At 39.7% G+C, this 15,691-nt stretch overlaps 1 protein-coding gene across 1 annotated transcript in view; it reads left to right on the forward strand.

Annotated features, from left to right (window-relative positions):
• The window catches only part of MICU2 (mitochondrial calcium uptake 2), a 125,873-nt gene that overhangs the window by 63,425 nt on the left and 46,757 nt on the right, over positions 1 to 15,691 (forward strand). Inside the window, exons 2-5 of the mRNA XM_054973587.1 lie at positions 3,234 to 3,381; positions 10,285 to 10,316; positions 10,424 to 10,499; positions 15,092 to 15,139. Of these exons, the coding sequence (XP_054829562.1) occupies positions 3,234 to 3,381; positions 10,285 to 10,316; positions 10,424 to 10,499; positions 15,092 to 15,139 (304 nt within the window). The remainder of the gene's footprint in view (positions 1 to 3,233; positions 3,382 to 10,284; positions 10,317 to 10,423; positions 10,500 to 15,091; positions 15,140 to 15,691) is intronic.

Here is a 15,691-nt window from a genome sequence, read left to right on the forward strand (position 1 = left end):
ATCTCTTCCAAAGTTTCCCCTTTCCCCTGTAACGTCGCCATCACCGATTTACTCATTGCTGGGCTCTGCTTTTTCGTCGCCATCTTAGGGGGGGGGGGCGCCAACTAAGTTCCGAAACTCCGTGAAGGGGAAGAAATCCGCACCTTCATAGCTTCAGCTCCCACCAATCCTTCGCATATGCTTAGAAATCAGAAGGGATTCGCTTACTTACAGGTTTTCACCTTAAATCTGCTTATTGCCGTTCTCCATGGCCCGGCTGCACGCGATGTGCGGCGCAAGTCTGCCGGCCTCCGTTGGAGCAAACGGGCAATTTATCCCCTGCATTGCTTTCAGGGGGTTCTGCCCGCCGCGCTCCGGACCCCGTCTCCCTCCCTGGGAGTCCTGGGGGTTAACCCTCGCGGGTCAACCGCCCGGTCAGGCTGCTCGGATGTTTCCTCCCGGACCTGCAGAGAGGAGCGTCCGACATGGCCGGGGAAACGAAACCGAATCATATCTCAGTTTTGTTGATGTCAGCAAGGACACCATGGCAGTTCTGTGAAAGTGCAGGAATAGGAGGTATTTCGTTTCAACCAAACACAAGGCATACCTTCTCTTCTGGGCACATGGAAAAGATAGTCCCAACAAAATCTTTTTTTCCCCAGGTTTTTTAAAACAGCAGAAAAACAAGCTGTTCATGATTTGTGCAGGAATGAAGGATGACATTATGTGGAAACAGAAAGGTGGGGAGGCATGATTAGAGTTATTGGAATGGATTCTTCGGTGTGGAATCAGCCTAGTTTGGTCTCAAGATTGTCATATGTATTTTTAGTCTGTGTATGTGTGTGTGTTTTCTGTGTTTTTTGTCCTCAAGTCCCTCAGAAGTGAGGTGGGATAAAAATGTTTTAAATAAACAAAGGAGACGCATTCATGAAAGCAGCCTTTTGTGCACGTGTCACTTGCTGAATCAAATGTGCCATCCAAATGCAGCATATGCGTTGTCTGTGGCATGGCATTGTTTTCAGTAGCATGCTTGCATGAAGGTGCCTCAAAGACACATCCCAATGGAGAGCTAAACACAAATTTCCCTTTATTAAAAGCATTACTGTGTATGTGTAGATCATATCTGTGCTTGAGTGCACGTTTGGATAGATCCTCCTGATACGTAGTGGATCAATTCAGTGGTCCACTAATAATACTGGATTCATTTGAGGCAAAAAATGTAACTTAACTTTTTCATTCTGCAGACATTTTTGCCGTTAAGATTCTACGGTTTTAGAAGCTTGCAACGCTGTTTGACATGAGAAGTTGTAAAACAGGATTAACTCCAATTTCTTTCTTTTGTTTTGCATTTGAGTGTGTGAAGAGATTAACTTCATTCTGAAATATCACCTAAAACATGACTCTAGAGCAATTTTCTGATTTTGAATGTTCTGCAGGGCACAAACTGACATAACTGAAAGAAGCTTATTCTGATAGGAATAATGAAAGGTTAATGCCTCACATATGTGGATTATTTGTGTTATAGCTGAAGCAGTGTTCTTTTGAAAAGTCCACAGTAACCAGTCTGAAATATTCGACTAGAATAGATATATGGTTGTTGTGGGTTTTGAATGTTCGGCAATACATAGAATAGATATAATTGCAAATTATAACATCATGCTCTTCTACTTAACTTGGCATAATATCTCTTCTATACTTTCAAATCCATTTGAATGGAAGATCGAATTCTTTGCGTGTGAACAGCTCAGGTCTCTTGTGTTGGAGATGGGAATATTTGTAGTTCTACACAGAGAGAAAGAGACATGTTGCACACCCATCCATCCATCAAAAGAATGTTAATATATTCTTGATTTCTAATTTTTACATCTCTTAAGACCTTTGAAATATGGTGGGTCTGCCAGAGTGGTGATTTACAGGTCACTCACTGTATGCTTGAGTGACCTTTTCATTGTCTTTGGTCATTTGTAGTGATTAACAAGTGCCTGTAGGGAGCAGACGTTCCCATTGTTACAGTCATGGCCACTAGCATCAGGGTAGAGCTATACAAGCAGCTGAAAATGTTATGTATTCATTCTCCCTTAGAAAGCCAGTACTTCTTTACAGAGGAGCAGTTCAGATGAGAGAAACAGCGGTGGGAAACTAGCTCCAAATAGTTATTGCCAAGGCTGCTTTAGAGCTTATTCATAATATATTTTTACCTTGAAAAAGTGATTAATTGAAACATATTTAACCAGCACTGACCTGTCTTATGTCTACAGAAAATATTCAGGAATTCAAACAACTCATAGTTGTTTGCAGGGTTAAGCACGCCGTTACTGTTATCACTTTTGGCGAAGCAGAGGCTCTTGAGAAAACAAGGTCCAAAGCATGTGCTACTTATTCGTGTATTTTATATGGTTACATGACTTCCTCATGAGTTCAAAAAATGTAAAAACGAAAAATAACTATAGTCCACAAAGGTGGCAGATGAGTAAATAGCCCTACTATGTGCCTAACGGAGTCCAGAGAGTGAACTGTCCTGTTTGAAACCAATGTAATATAAACATAGAATTCGTTTATAATATAGCTGTCAATAAAAGAATAAACAGGAGGAGTCTTGTAAACCATTCCAGTGTCAATTTGTCCTGAAATGGGCAGAAGTCTGCCACTATCAGATACAGGCTAGGATCCAAAGTGATACATGCTGTGCTTTTTGTCCACCAAGGATTTTCTGGTTCCCCTTCCCAATTCAGTCTCCCAAAGCCCCATCTCCCAAAAGCTGCCTGTAAGTTCATCCCATTTGCACACAGGGCTCTTTAGATCCCCGCTTCCATACTGAAACTCCCTTCCACTATTTTCAACTATACCAGAACCAAATATTGCTCTTTAATGAAGTATCCATATATGGGGGGGGGGGTTAGTTGTGAATTTCCTGCATTGTGCAGGGGGTTGGACTAGATGACCCTAGAGGTCCCTTCCAACCCTATGATTCTATATAGTACAGTATGTAATAACTTACAATCCAAGTAGATAATTTAGTGATGTAGCTTTGAAATATTGAAGAGCATAGACAGAGAAGGATACTTCATGACCACTGGATACGTAGTTGTTGCCGTACACCAACCTCCTCTTTCAAAAGTATACCCAGTTCAAAAGTCATCACAAGGATGCCTCTGTCAGGGAAAGAACACAACTAGTTGTGTGGTTCTTTGGATGCTATCAAATAATAGCAGCTTAAACATGCCTTTGGTTTGTGACACTTCTCTCTTTTTCAGAAGGAAGTTGTTGAAGATGAAGAGATGGCTGAAAAGCTTTGCATTCGCAAGACACGCTTTATGCAGTTTGCTTCCTTGCAATATGACGGAGAGTATTACATGACTCCGAGGGACTTCCTGTTTTCAGTGATGTTTGACAAACCAGGGCGTAAGTTGTCGCTTATCATTCAGACATCTCTGCTGAATGAATGACTGAAATAGCAAGACTATGTATGTGTCCCATATTCTCCGACTAACCATATCTGTGCATTTCTTTGGAATGTGGCAAGCTGAAATTAAGCTGTGTTGATGAAACTACTCACTTTCCATGAAAAGTTTGTTTTCATGTTCTTTAACATTGGTATTCTTCAATTAGTGGTTAATACTAAGTTTATGGACAGGCTGTAAAGAGCTACTTTACCCAGACTCTTATGATGTGTACTACAGTATATTTGTCTCTCCTTTTTTTTTTAGTCAATGTAACTCTATGTCTTATTTCAAAGTGCTTTTAAAATTCCACTCAGTTCCAAAGACATTTGCCATTCTGCAGGAAGGGATGCTGGTTAAGATTCACAAGTCCAGACCCTCCCTTGGGCACACAGAACTGGTTACACGGTTCTTAGGCCAGAATCCAATGTAAATAATTAATTTCCTTACCAGTATATTTAATATTATACAATTCATTATTCATTCTCACTCTCCTGTGTGGCCTGGATTTGTCAGTCCAAACTGTACTGGATATTTTAGTTTAATGATTTCATCATATCTGTCCATAAGAAGCACTTAGTCCATTAAATAAATAGTCAGTGGGCAAACAGTCACGGTCTCCACTGTACCCGCTCATGCTGCTGCTGAAGATGATGGAATTGAAGAGTTTGGGGTGGAGGAACTTTTTTATTATGTTTAGAGTAGGTGTTCTGAAAACAAAATAATTTTTAAATTAGTTGTCTGTAATGCTAATACGACTAATAAAAGCAGACTTCTGCTTACTGGGAAATGCATCTAAACCAAAAAGGAGAATTCCCTGGGAGACTTCCACAATTGCGCATTTTCATCTGAAGGTGCCACCCTGCAAGCAAAATCAGCAACTGCCCATTCATGCATGTTCTCTGTGGTGGCTTCCACATTATGGAAGGGTCTGCCTAGGAAAGACTCCGTGCTTTTATTCTTTCGCAAAATGGAATTGCTCAGGAGGGCCTTCTTGTAGAGGAATGGGTCAGTTCAGGAGGAAATTTCAATTTAGGGGTAAAGTTTTCCTGCACTGATTGTCTTGTTACCTTAAACCATTAGGTTTGCTTGCATTTTTCCCCACCAGTTCTTCAGTCCGAGCCCCACTGTATTATTTTGTGTAAAGAGGAATCTTTGCTGTTAGATTCAAATGCTATTGTGTTTTGAAATCTGCTTGCTGGTTTATTGAATAGATTTTTATCATACTTTTAATCTGCATTGAGCCCCAGTGAAAGCCTGTTCTTTGACATCATAATATTGGTGTGTGTGTGTGTGTGTGTGTGTGTGTGTGTATTTGAGAATTTATGAACCTACTTATCAACAGAATAAGCTGTCAAAATGAGGCCCAAAACTCTAACACCATAAAAACAGTATTAAATCAAATTTGAAGCTACGGTACAAAATATAACCCACAGTTTATGAAATTAGCCATCAAAGCTCTATGCAAGGAGATAAATCTTCAGGATTCTCATAAAAGCATCCAGGTCTTACAGTCCAGGAATTGCAAATGGATCCACAGCAGAGTGTGACTGCTGAGCAATAGCCACCAAAGAGGTACCACAACAGAGGATCTGTTGCTGATCTTGGTGAGCATAGAGCAATGCAGGAGAGAAGATACTCTCTCAAATACAATAGGTAAGGATCATAAAGAACATTAAAGGTAAGTACCAGTATCTTGAATTTTGTCCAGAAGACGAGGGAACTGATACAGAAGGAAGTTTATGTGCTTTCTTCGGCTTACACTAGAAATCAGTCTGGTTGCTGCTTTCTGAACCAGCTGCAGTCTCCAAATAGCGTTCAGTTACCCCTCAGAGAGTATGTTATTGTAATCCAGCTAGGAGGTTATTAGGGCATACACAACACTGGCCAAATGCTGTATTCCAAGAAGTACCATAGAGGGTGAATCAGCCAAAGCTGTTGAAATATACTCTTGGCCACTGCTTTAACCTGGGACCCAGAGGAAATATCTGGATCCAAGTGCACTCCCAAACTACAAACCTGATCTTTTGGGAAGGTGTCACCCCATCTAAAGATGAGCATTTCCACCACTTTGCCAGACCTCGGACTAGTTTATTGATCAAACAGACATTTGGATCACTATTTTGAAATAGAATATGTGCACTTTCTGGTGAATTGGATTTTTTTTTCTCCTGAGGAATAGGAAAGGAAAACATATGTGACTGGGATTTATAGTTTTCATTTGCGTAGTGCTTTTTTACCTAAGAAATAGGGAGGAAAATGACAGGATGCGTAAATTTCTGCTGTATTCAGGGAGAGAATTAACATCCCCCCCGCCCCCGCTTTGGTGTTATAACCTTATCACTAATGATTATGGTAATTTTTTTTATAGTTAAAAAGATTTTCTCCCCTGAATGTCTCTGGCAGCTGTAAGCCTGCTCCAGCTTCATGGAAATGTGTGCAAGCGCATGCTAGTTTAATTCATTATCATTGCTGCGCTAATCCCACCCTGATGTCATAGTCATTCTGAACATTAGTAGAAAGAGATGATAGATGACAAATGTCTATTGTTAAATATTTATGTGGCAAAAGGGCCACACCTGCTAGAGAGAGGCTAAAATAGCTGCTCCTGTTCTGCGTGAGCGTGTGTGCGCGTGTGCGTGTGCATTTATAGTTGTGGCACTCAACCAATGTTGATTGTCTTGGAATCTGTGCGAGAGAATTTCTGTTTGCCCTGACAAATGTAGCTTCACTTACAAATTTAAAGTGGCCCGTTTGCCTGTAACAAGATATACCTGTACCTGCTTAGTACTTTGTTCAGCTGTATATTGTTTAAAAACTGTAGAATGGAATCTGAGAGAAGTGGGGACATTTTGAAAAACATTAAATTTTCCCTGAGCCAAAATTCCATCACAGGCTTGGAAGATCTGCAGCTTGAAGTAGTTTCCATTCTTTCATAGTCATAATAATAAAAATTCAGAACTGTGCTTTAACAGCATTAAGGGTTGTGTTATTGCTGTAAACAAGTTTCATCATCTTTGCCATCAATTTGCATGAGTAAAAGTAGAGAGTGAAAACTGATAAAACTGTAGAAAAGTGGAGTCTTTTGCTTGCCCAAATGTACTTGCTGTGCCCCCAGAAGCATTCCAAGACTTATCAGTTGATTCCTTGTAAATACCACAAACCTGTGTGCCTGGTAGCTTTTGCATACACAGTAGGTTCAGGAGGTACAGAGGGAGAGATCTGGTACAAGGATCTGTTCATCTTCATTCTTCTATGCATTCCCACATTGGGACTGCGCACACATAGGCCAGCTGACCAGAGAAGTTTTTGTCGTATCTGTAAAGCTCTGTTGGGGGGGGGGGGGGTCACTTCTCCCAGTCACGTATTAGCTCGTTTTCCTGCTTAAACAGCCACATGACTACCTGGAAGAAGCAACCCCTTCCCCTCAGTTCTCTCTTAGCCGCCACAAAGAGAAGAACCCCTGCTAGCGAGCTCCATTGCGGACCTTAATTGGTTTGATCTTTTTGGACTTGGCCTTGACTTCTCTTATGGTTGGTGATTCGGATATTATTATTGGGACATTTTGGACCCAGGTCGTTTACCCAGATTGAAATCCACATTGCAACAGCAACCTCATTGATTTCAGTTGGCCTGCTCTATGGAGTACATTTATTTATTTATTTATTTATTTATTTAAACATTTGTATGCAGCCTTTCCTTTTTGGCTCAAGGCAGCTTACAGGCAATAATTAAAATGGCACAAATTAAAGCCAGATAAAATAAATACCCCACCCCCTGCAAAAGATGCCTGCTCTTCATATCCCATGAAACCCATATTTTGTTAAAAAAAAATCCTGGCAAACAAACAAACAGCACCTCTTGAAGATCTCCAATATAATACAAGACTGGTAGGTAGGTAAAGGTGCAAGCATCAAGTTATTATCCATGTGGGGACGCTGTGCAAACATCAAGTTATTATCCATGTGGGGACGTGGCATCACTACATTTTCTTGGCAGACTTTGCCTTCCCCAGTCAGCTACACTTTACCCCCAGGAAACCGGGTACTCATTTTACCGACCTCGGAAGGATGGAAGACTTCCGCCAGGATCAAACTCATGTCATGAGCAGAGCTTGAACTGCAGTACTGCAGTTTACCACTCTGTGCCACGGGGCTGTGCACAAGACTGGTAATCTGAAACAAATAATTCAGATGTATTAACTGAGTGGTTACAGAGTTGGACTAAAGGGCTGCAAGTTAGTCTAAACTCAGTAAAACTCCACGGATATTGATAGCTCTTTAAATAACAGGGTGGTCCCAACATTCTGTCCCACTCTCCCTACATTTTGTCATACTCTAATATGGTCAAAAGACAGACCCCCCCCCCAAGAGCTATGTAGATAGGAACAGGCTTGGGCTATGGTCAGTGGGGCAAGGAACTAGCTTAGTCCCCCACCCCGTGGTGTACCAAAATGCACCCCTTTTCTTTCACTTATATCAATGAAACAAAATTTTGCACTGGGAGACAGCTGTGGAAGAGGGCAACATCTGCCCACTGCTTCTGATAGTATATCATCTGGCCTCTTCTGCCTGGGATGCTAGGAAGAAGAAATTCCCTCTTTCCCCTTCCTTCAAAGGTTCCAAGGTTATGCAGTATGTTCTGTAGGGTATGGTATATCATAGGAATGATCTTGAGTCTGATTAAGGAATGAATGAAGAGAGTTTATTCAGGAACTACAACTTTGACAGAAAGCTGAGAGAACCAGAATAGATACTGACTGCCTCACTAAACAGGGAGAAAGGGACTTCTGGGAAGAAGCAGGAAGTAGCCTAAGAATACCAATCTGGAGACATGCAAGAAGGACAGAAGAGAGGAGGAAAGAAGTAACTTATTTTGCTATCTGTCAGATTTTCTGCCCCCTGCAGGTATTCTATGTCTTCTGCATTCTCTGTACACAAGACATTGTATTTCCAACATGTTCCCTATACTTTTTCTCAATGCCTCCCCACCTCACAAAAAATCTGATTTGAGAGAAGAAAGAAGATGCAAGTCCTTGGTTTGGCAGGAAGGGAAAAATATTCCTCACTGATTTCTGAGGCCAAGAGATCAACTTGGATGTAGGAGCAGGACCAAGTTTTATAAAGCAGGCTTGCTGTATGTATGTATGTATGTATGTATGTATGTATGTATGTATGTATGTATGTCATTTATAGTCCACCTTTCTCACTGAGACTCAAGGCCGATTACACAGTGTGAGATTAGTACAATCAGTATCAAGGACATTTATCTTGCTTTATATGAGCAGTTATCTTTTCTGTTTATCCCTCTGCACATCTAACTCCAGGAATGTAAAGACATTATATTCACACAGACACAGGCATATTTGGAGATAAAATAAAATGTCTGCCTGCACCCTTCCATAATAGAAGGTATTTTTCAACTGTACACTCTACTACACTGATCCCTAGCATGACATACATGGGTGCCACTTCCTTATTCCCTAGAGCTTCTCGTCACCAAAGCACAGTGCATCTCACTAGTGAAAGGGATGCTTCAGAATAGCTCAAGAGGCATCACTGGTGTGCCTGCAAGGAGCATCCGTTCAGTAACAGTTGCCTTCATCATAGGAAGATGTTGGGCTTATAGCTTCCCAACATTGTAGTTGGTCCCGAGCCCTGAGCAGCATTTTGCAGTCAGTCATATCACTTCATGGCAGCCATTTTGTGGTGGTGTTCACTACCCATTCTCAAAATCCCTAAATTTCCATAGGCTGAAAAAAGATAGGGACTCTAATACTTTCAAGTAATAGTTGATAGTCAGTTTGGTGTAGTGGTTAAGAGCACGGGACTCTAATCTGAAGAACCGAGTTTGATTCCTCACTCTTCCATTTGAAGCCAGGTGACCTTGGGTCAATCACAGCTTCTAGGAGCTTTCTCAGCCCCACCCATCTTACAGGTTGTTTTGTTGTGGGGATAATAATAGCATACTTTGTAAACCGCTCTGAGAGGGCATTAAGTTGTCCTGAAGGGCAGTATATAAATCGAATGATGATGATGATGATGTTGTTGTTGTTGTTGTTGTTAATAATAATAATAAAAAAATACCACCACCAGTAGAGCCAGTTTGATGTAGTGGTTAAGAGCAGTGGGACTCTAATCTGGAGAACCAGGTTTGATTCCTCACTCTTCCACTTGAAACCAACTCAGTGACCTTGGGTCAGTCATAGCTCTCCAGAGCTCTCTCAGTCCCATCCACCTCACAGGGTGATTGTTGTGGGGATAATAATAACATACTTTGTAAACCGCTCTGAGTGGGCATTAAATTGTCCTGAAGGGTGGTATAGAAATCAAATGTTGTTGTTTACTGTTCTGATAGTGATCTTTTCATATAACATGTTTAATAACTTATCTTTTCATATAACATGTTATATTAATAAACATAAATATAACATAATAACATGTTATATGAATAAACATAAATGGTTTATTAAACATGTTTAATAAACCATTTATGTTTATTCACATAACATGCTATTATGTTATATTTAATAACCATTTATTTCCACATTTATTTTTTATCTTGGTTTTAGGCTTAATAAGTATGTGGAAAGTTATGTTGATGAAATAGATAAATACCTAAAGGAGGTCCTTTTTTCAGGTTCTGCTCAGTGTTGCAGACACTTTTGAACAGGCTGTTCCTATTTAATTTTAACATCGTGCTTTCCTAAGCATTGTGGGAATTAAGAATATTTTGTAGCTGGCTGTTTTGTTCTGTTTCATATTACATCCATTTTCCCCATAAAAATCTGAAGAAATGCCACAGAACTTGATCAAAGTTTTGACTTGGAGATGATGGAGTAGTGATACTTTTTTTTTTAAAACAGGTAAAACTTTGGCCAAGAAACTGACAAAAAAGGTAAGCAAAGCACTCCTGCTATTTTTCAAAAGAACTCTTGTTCTTTCTGCTACTTGTTTTAATGATTTCCTCTTCCACAACTGACGTATTTATTTTTTTGCTCAAAGGAGGTAGATTCTGCACTTGCAGATGTTGTGAAGGCGAAACCAGGGCCAACCTTTTTTAGAGACCTTGGAGATAAAGGTATTTAATTGTCTTAATTGAATTTTTCTTAAGGAAAATTCTGATCACTCTTAAATATGAGATTTCCAGATGTGCGAATTCTGCTTCATTCCCAGGCTGCAAAGGATTAATTCCTTGCCTTAAGCTCATGGGATCAGTTAAGCTCCCTGCACAAACTGTGAGGTTGGGATCCCATGAAATTGAATTGCGCTCCCTGCCTTGACCAGCAAATGCTTAAGAACTCTGAGTGGCTTTGCATTCCTCCCCCCGCCCCCGCCAGAGGTGTCAAGAACAGTCTTTTGGCCTGATTTAATGTATCAGGACGGTTGATTGCGCTATGACATGCATGTCCATATGTAACATGTCGTCAGGTCACAGCCAATTTAAGATGACCCCATAGGATTTTCAAGGCAAGAGATGAACAGAACGGTGGTTTGCCAGTGCCTGCCTCCTCATAGCCACCCTGACTTCCTTGATGGTCACCCATCAAAGTAATAACCAGGGCTACCCCTGCTTAGCTTCTGAGATTGAGCTAGCCTGGGCTGTCCAAGTCCAAGCATAACATGCATACAAATTATAAAAGTTGCCAAATCCCACTAGGAAAGGACCTTAGAATATCATAAAAATCTACTTGAGAAGTGGGCTACGCTAGTTGTGGGAGATGATTGAGATCTGTAACAAAACATCTGTCTTTGGAAGCTGTCAAACTAAACTGTAGAACAACCACTGGAACAGAGAGAAAAAATATACTCAGTGTTTGGGTGATCATACTTAAAACACCTGCAAAGAGAACTCAAAAGCATGTCCCTGCATCTTTTCCTTTTTGATGTCCTCCTGCTCTTAAGATGCAGGAAATATGATCCTGTAGTAAATGCAGGGCTTTTTAAAAGCAGGAACGCGGTGGAACAGAATTCCAGCACCTCTTGAAAATGGTCACATGTCCAGTGGTCCCGCTCCCTGATCTCCAGACAGAGGAGAGTTTAGATTGCATGGAGGGCAATCTAAACTCCCCTCTGTCTGGAGATCAGGGGGTGGGGCCACTGGCCATGTGACCATTTTCGCCGAGGGCGATTTAAACTCTAAAAAACTCCCCCGTTGTTCCAGCTGACCCAAAGTGACGTCATTGTGCGGTCCTGAGTTTCACCACTGAGTTCCACCACCTCTTTTCCCAGAAAAAAAGCCCTGAGTAAATGTAACCTGTCCTATTACCTCGTGGGTGAAAGTAGAGGGAACGTTCAATTGTGTCCTTGGCTTTTCTAATTCTAACTTTTATATGGTCCTAAAACTTGTATGAATCTGTGATCTTTGTATAGGTATAACATTTCCATATGATCTTTGATCATCTTCTGTTATCTTGATGAAACTCTACTTTATGGAGCTTATTTGAAAGGTAGATATTGATTGCATGGAACCACCTGTTTCTTACAAGCATTGTTTTCATCACCTTTGTGATTTGAGCTTGACCTTCACCAAGCCACTTTATCTAATCTGTAGCTTTATTATTTAAATGTTTGTAACTTTTTAAAAAGTAGGACATTTTTATTTGTTAGCCCTTAAAAAGAAACAGTCGCTTTTAAGTGTATCTTGAGTTGCTTATTTCTAATTCTTGTTTCAAAAAGTGAACATTTACTGGGTTTGCTTTGAAGGCAATTGTGCCTCCTAGTGGAACATCTTTAATTCCCCCAATTGTATTGTTTAGCTGATTTTACATTTTGCAAGTGTCTTCTTGCATTCATCTATTTTTATAATCTTATTTTGCAGAAGTTTTTAGGTCTTATTTGCTGTAAAAGTTGACGGGTAATTACACTGAAAAGATCTGGCGACACACATGTTATACCACTAACTTCTTAACTGTGTAAAAGTTCTGTTTTTCAGTGTATATCTGTATCTTAATTGAAATGAATTCTGTTGATCATTTTAGAATTTAAAATTCTTTCCCCCTAAAACAAGCAAAAAAATTCAGTTTAACATAAAGATCTATAGATAAAGATCTATGCCAGCTCTATGATGTAGCTAAGTAAAAACTAAGATGAACTGTTATGGAACTGATTCAGCTTTTAAAATGTGCTTTGAGTCAGCTAGATGTATGTTGATACTAATGTGATTGGCCACAGACCAAAAAAATAAGGACTCTTAAGTAGGTTCAGGAAGGAATATTTACACACCTTTTTTTGACAATGGGCTCATGCAGTGTTGCAGTTTCAAGCCGTAAATAAGAACAAGGCCTGTCCTTTGAAGTGTAAAATGGTATATAATAAGAAGAAATGAATTCAGAGGGCCAGGAACAAAGTTATTCAGCTGCTTATAAGCTTACTGCATAGCACTTGTTCCGTGAAAGTAAGAGGTTGTGGCCATTAGCCAGAGTCGTTAAGATCCACTCTCCACCGCTTGGTTATTTTGTGGCTTCACTGAATTTATCCTCAGTATGGTCTTCTCTAATAGCTAGAGAGGCACAAGGTCAAATTGCAGCACAGGAACTGATCAGTCACTTATCAGCTTTCATGTCTGGGTACTATTAAATTGGACTAATTATGACCTGCATTGCAAGGTTGGTGCAGGTAGACTAGTTAAGTATAAAGTTATCTAGATATCAGAATCAAAATGTTAGAGGGATGCATTTCAGATGTTACAAAGGTATCATGGGAGGATTTTTTTCATGGATTTATTCAGTGACACGTGTTATGTTTTGAGGGCTCTTAATGACATGTAAGGTCAGCGAAAACGGGAGAAAAACAACATCCTTGCAAACCAAGGGTAACCAAGGATGTTGGACCAAAAGAAAAAAAAAATTAAATTGTTAAAAATAACTAAAATGTGAATTAAAAACACAGGTATACATTTAGTAATTCAGTTATAAATATATCAATTGGATTAAAAGCATCAAATACTTCTACATACCATACTAAAACTTTGTATATAAACAAAAAATCACTAATACACAAGTATGATAGTACATTTCATTGCCGTGTGTACAGAACCAAAAAAGCCAGATGTGTTTCAACCCAAAAGCTTTCCTCAGTGGCATGAAAATATCACAGCACCCCATCAGTAAAATACATAAATGAAACATACAGGACCTAGCACACAGTGAACCTGGAATGGAGACATAAATAAGTGACCATCTTTATGCGTCCTTCATTTTGGCACATGAGGAGATGGAAACTAAATGAAGTGGTTTTTAAGTGCCACGAGGCAATTTGTGAAGCCTAAGGATACTGCTTCCTGTAACCAAGACTAATTTTAGTGACACAATACTTACGTTTCCTGGAGGTAACATTAAAAAAAAAACATAATGGGGTGGATTCTTTTGAAGACCACCTATGCAGAATGGCAGGCCCCCTTATGCAGCAGCCATCTCGCTCCCCACCAATGTTGCTTCTGGACCCACCCCATGCCACCATTTCAAGGGAGCTCCTTCAGAAGGGGGCACTTAGGGAAATTGTGTTTCCACGCATGGGATTTAGATCCAACTCATTATGTATTTATTTCAAACGAATGATTAAGTTACCATTGACAGCACAATAATAATAAATTAATAGTGTGTTACGAAGTCATAAACGGAATGTTTTACTTATCAATTACCTAAATGTAAATTACATAAATAATTTCCTTCAGGATGGTGTAATTCAAGTATCTGCTCTCAACAGTTTATCTCATTATTTAAGCTGGCATTTAGCTCTCATGTTAAAAGTAGTTTGGAGGGGGGGTGTTATTTATAAAAGGCTTTAAAAAAAGAATTCTTCAAGTGTGCTCCTACAAGAGGGGATGCTTCAGATTCTTTTGTTCAAACCATCCTCTTTATATACTTTCTATCTTTAGCTGGCATGCTGCTGTTTTGACACAGTTGCATTTTGTGTTTGTACAGGCTCTTCATTTAAGGCGGCCTTTCAAAGGGGAATGTTGGAATTTTCCTTCAAAAAGGAAGGGGGGAAACCTACTTTCACCTTGCCTAAAGGACACGATCAGTTTTTTTGTGTTTTTTTTTAAAGTGAAGCCTCTTCTTGGCTTGGAGCCCAGCAGCCCTATCAGTGCAATCTAGCAACTTGGCAGCCCTCTGTTGCCATCGTCCCCTTGAGACTTAGAGAAAATCTGGGCTTCGCTTTTCTAAGACTGCCAAAGGATGAAATACTTTGATCCTTCGGAGTAACGTTAGAGTAGCTCTCCTCCCAGGTACTAAATATGACAAAGCACACTTAATTTATTCATCCTTCATATAAACACTGAATATTTTCTGTAAAAACCCAAAGATTTAGTGCAGCTCTTTTATTAATGCCAAATAAACTCACGTCTCTTAATGAGACGTCGTGACAGGGGATGCTAGAACAAGAAGTTCACCGCTGGAGCACCGAAACTGGGAACAGAGAAATCTGACTTGAGTGTTAAATAAAAGCTACTACTTATTTTCATTGATATGCTGTATTAAACCAAAGAATGTTTTTAATAAATAAGAGTGATCATGCAAGCTATTCTCTAAGTAGAGTTTATCAGTGTTCTGGGTGGATAGTCGTGTTGGTCTGCAGTTAAAGAGCAAGATCTGGGTCCGGTAGCACCTTAAAGACCAACTGTCTTCGGTTCTTTTTCTGAATTCACATTTTATTATTGTTTTGCTTTAGGACTGATCTCCTACACAGAGTACCTGTTTTTGCTGACAATACTCACAAGTAAGTATCATGTTGCTTGTAAGGTGTGTATTGAAGCATGAAGAAGTATTAACCACTGTTTGTGGCTTTCTTGTCTCTTAAGATTATTACGTCACCCAGTGACAAGGTTCAGTTATGAATGAAAAGCAATACTTATAGAAAATGGATGTTTCAAATAAAAATGGACATAAATAATGCTTGATTTAACACTAACATAATGCCTACAGGAGTGATAGATAATTTTATAGAAGTTGTAATTATATACTTAATTCTCGATAGGTAGCTTCTAAATTAAGAATGTTGGCTGGGATGGGGTGTGTGGGTGTGAGTGAGTGAGACAGAGAGAGAGAAGGGACGACTTTGAGTGACAGAATAAGAGAAAGAACCAGTGTGAGAGAGCCAGAAGTATACTGATTGGATGAGAGGATGTGATTGAGGGTAGAAATACATACATTGGGGAGAGATTAGATAGTTTGTGTTAGATTGGTTTAGGTAGAGCTAAGTTAGGTAGGTAGGGTTTTTATAAAGTGAGGAGTTAAGAAGGGAAGATATTAGAGATAGGCATAGGAACAG

The sequence above is a fragment of the Eublepharis macularius genome, chromosome 3 (assembly GCF_028583425.1).
Source record: "Eublepharis macularius isolate TG4126 chromosome 3, MPM_Emac_v1.0, whole genome shotgun sequence".
NCBI lineage: Eukaryota > Metazoa > Chordata > Lepidosauria > Squamata > Eublepharidae > Eublepharis > Eublepharis macularius.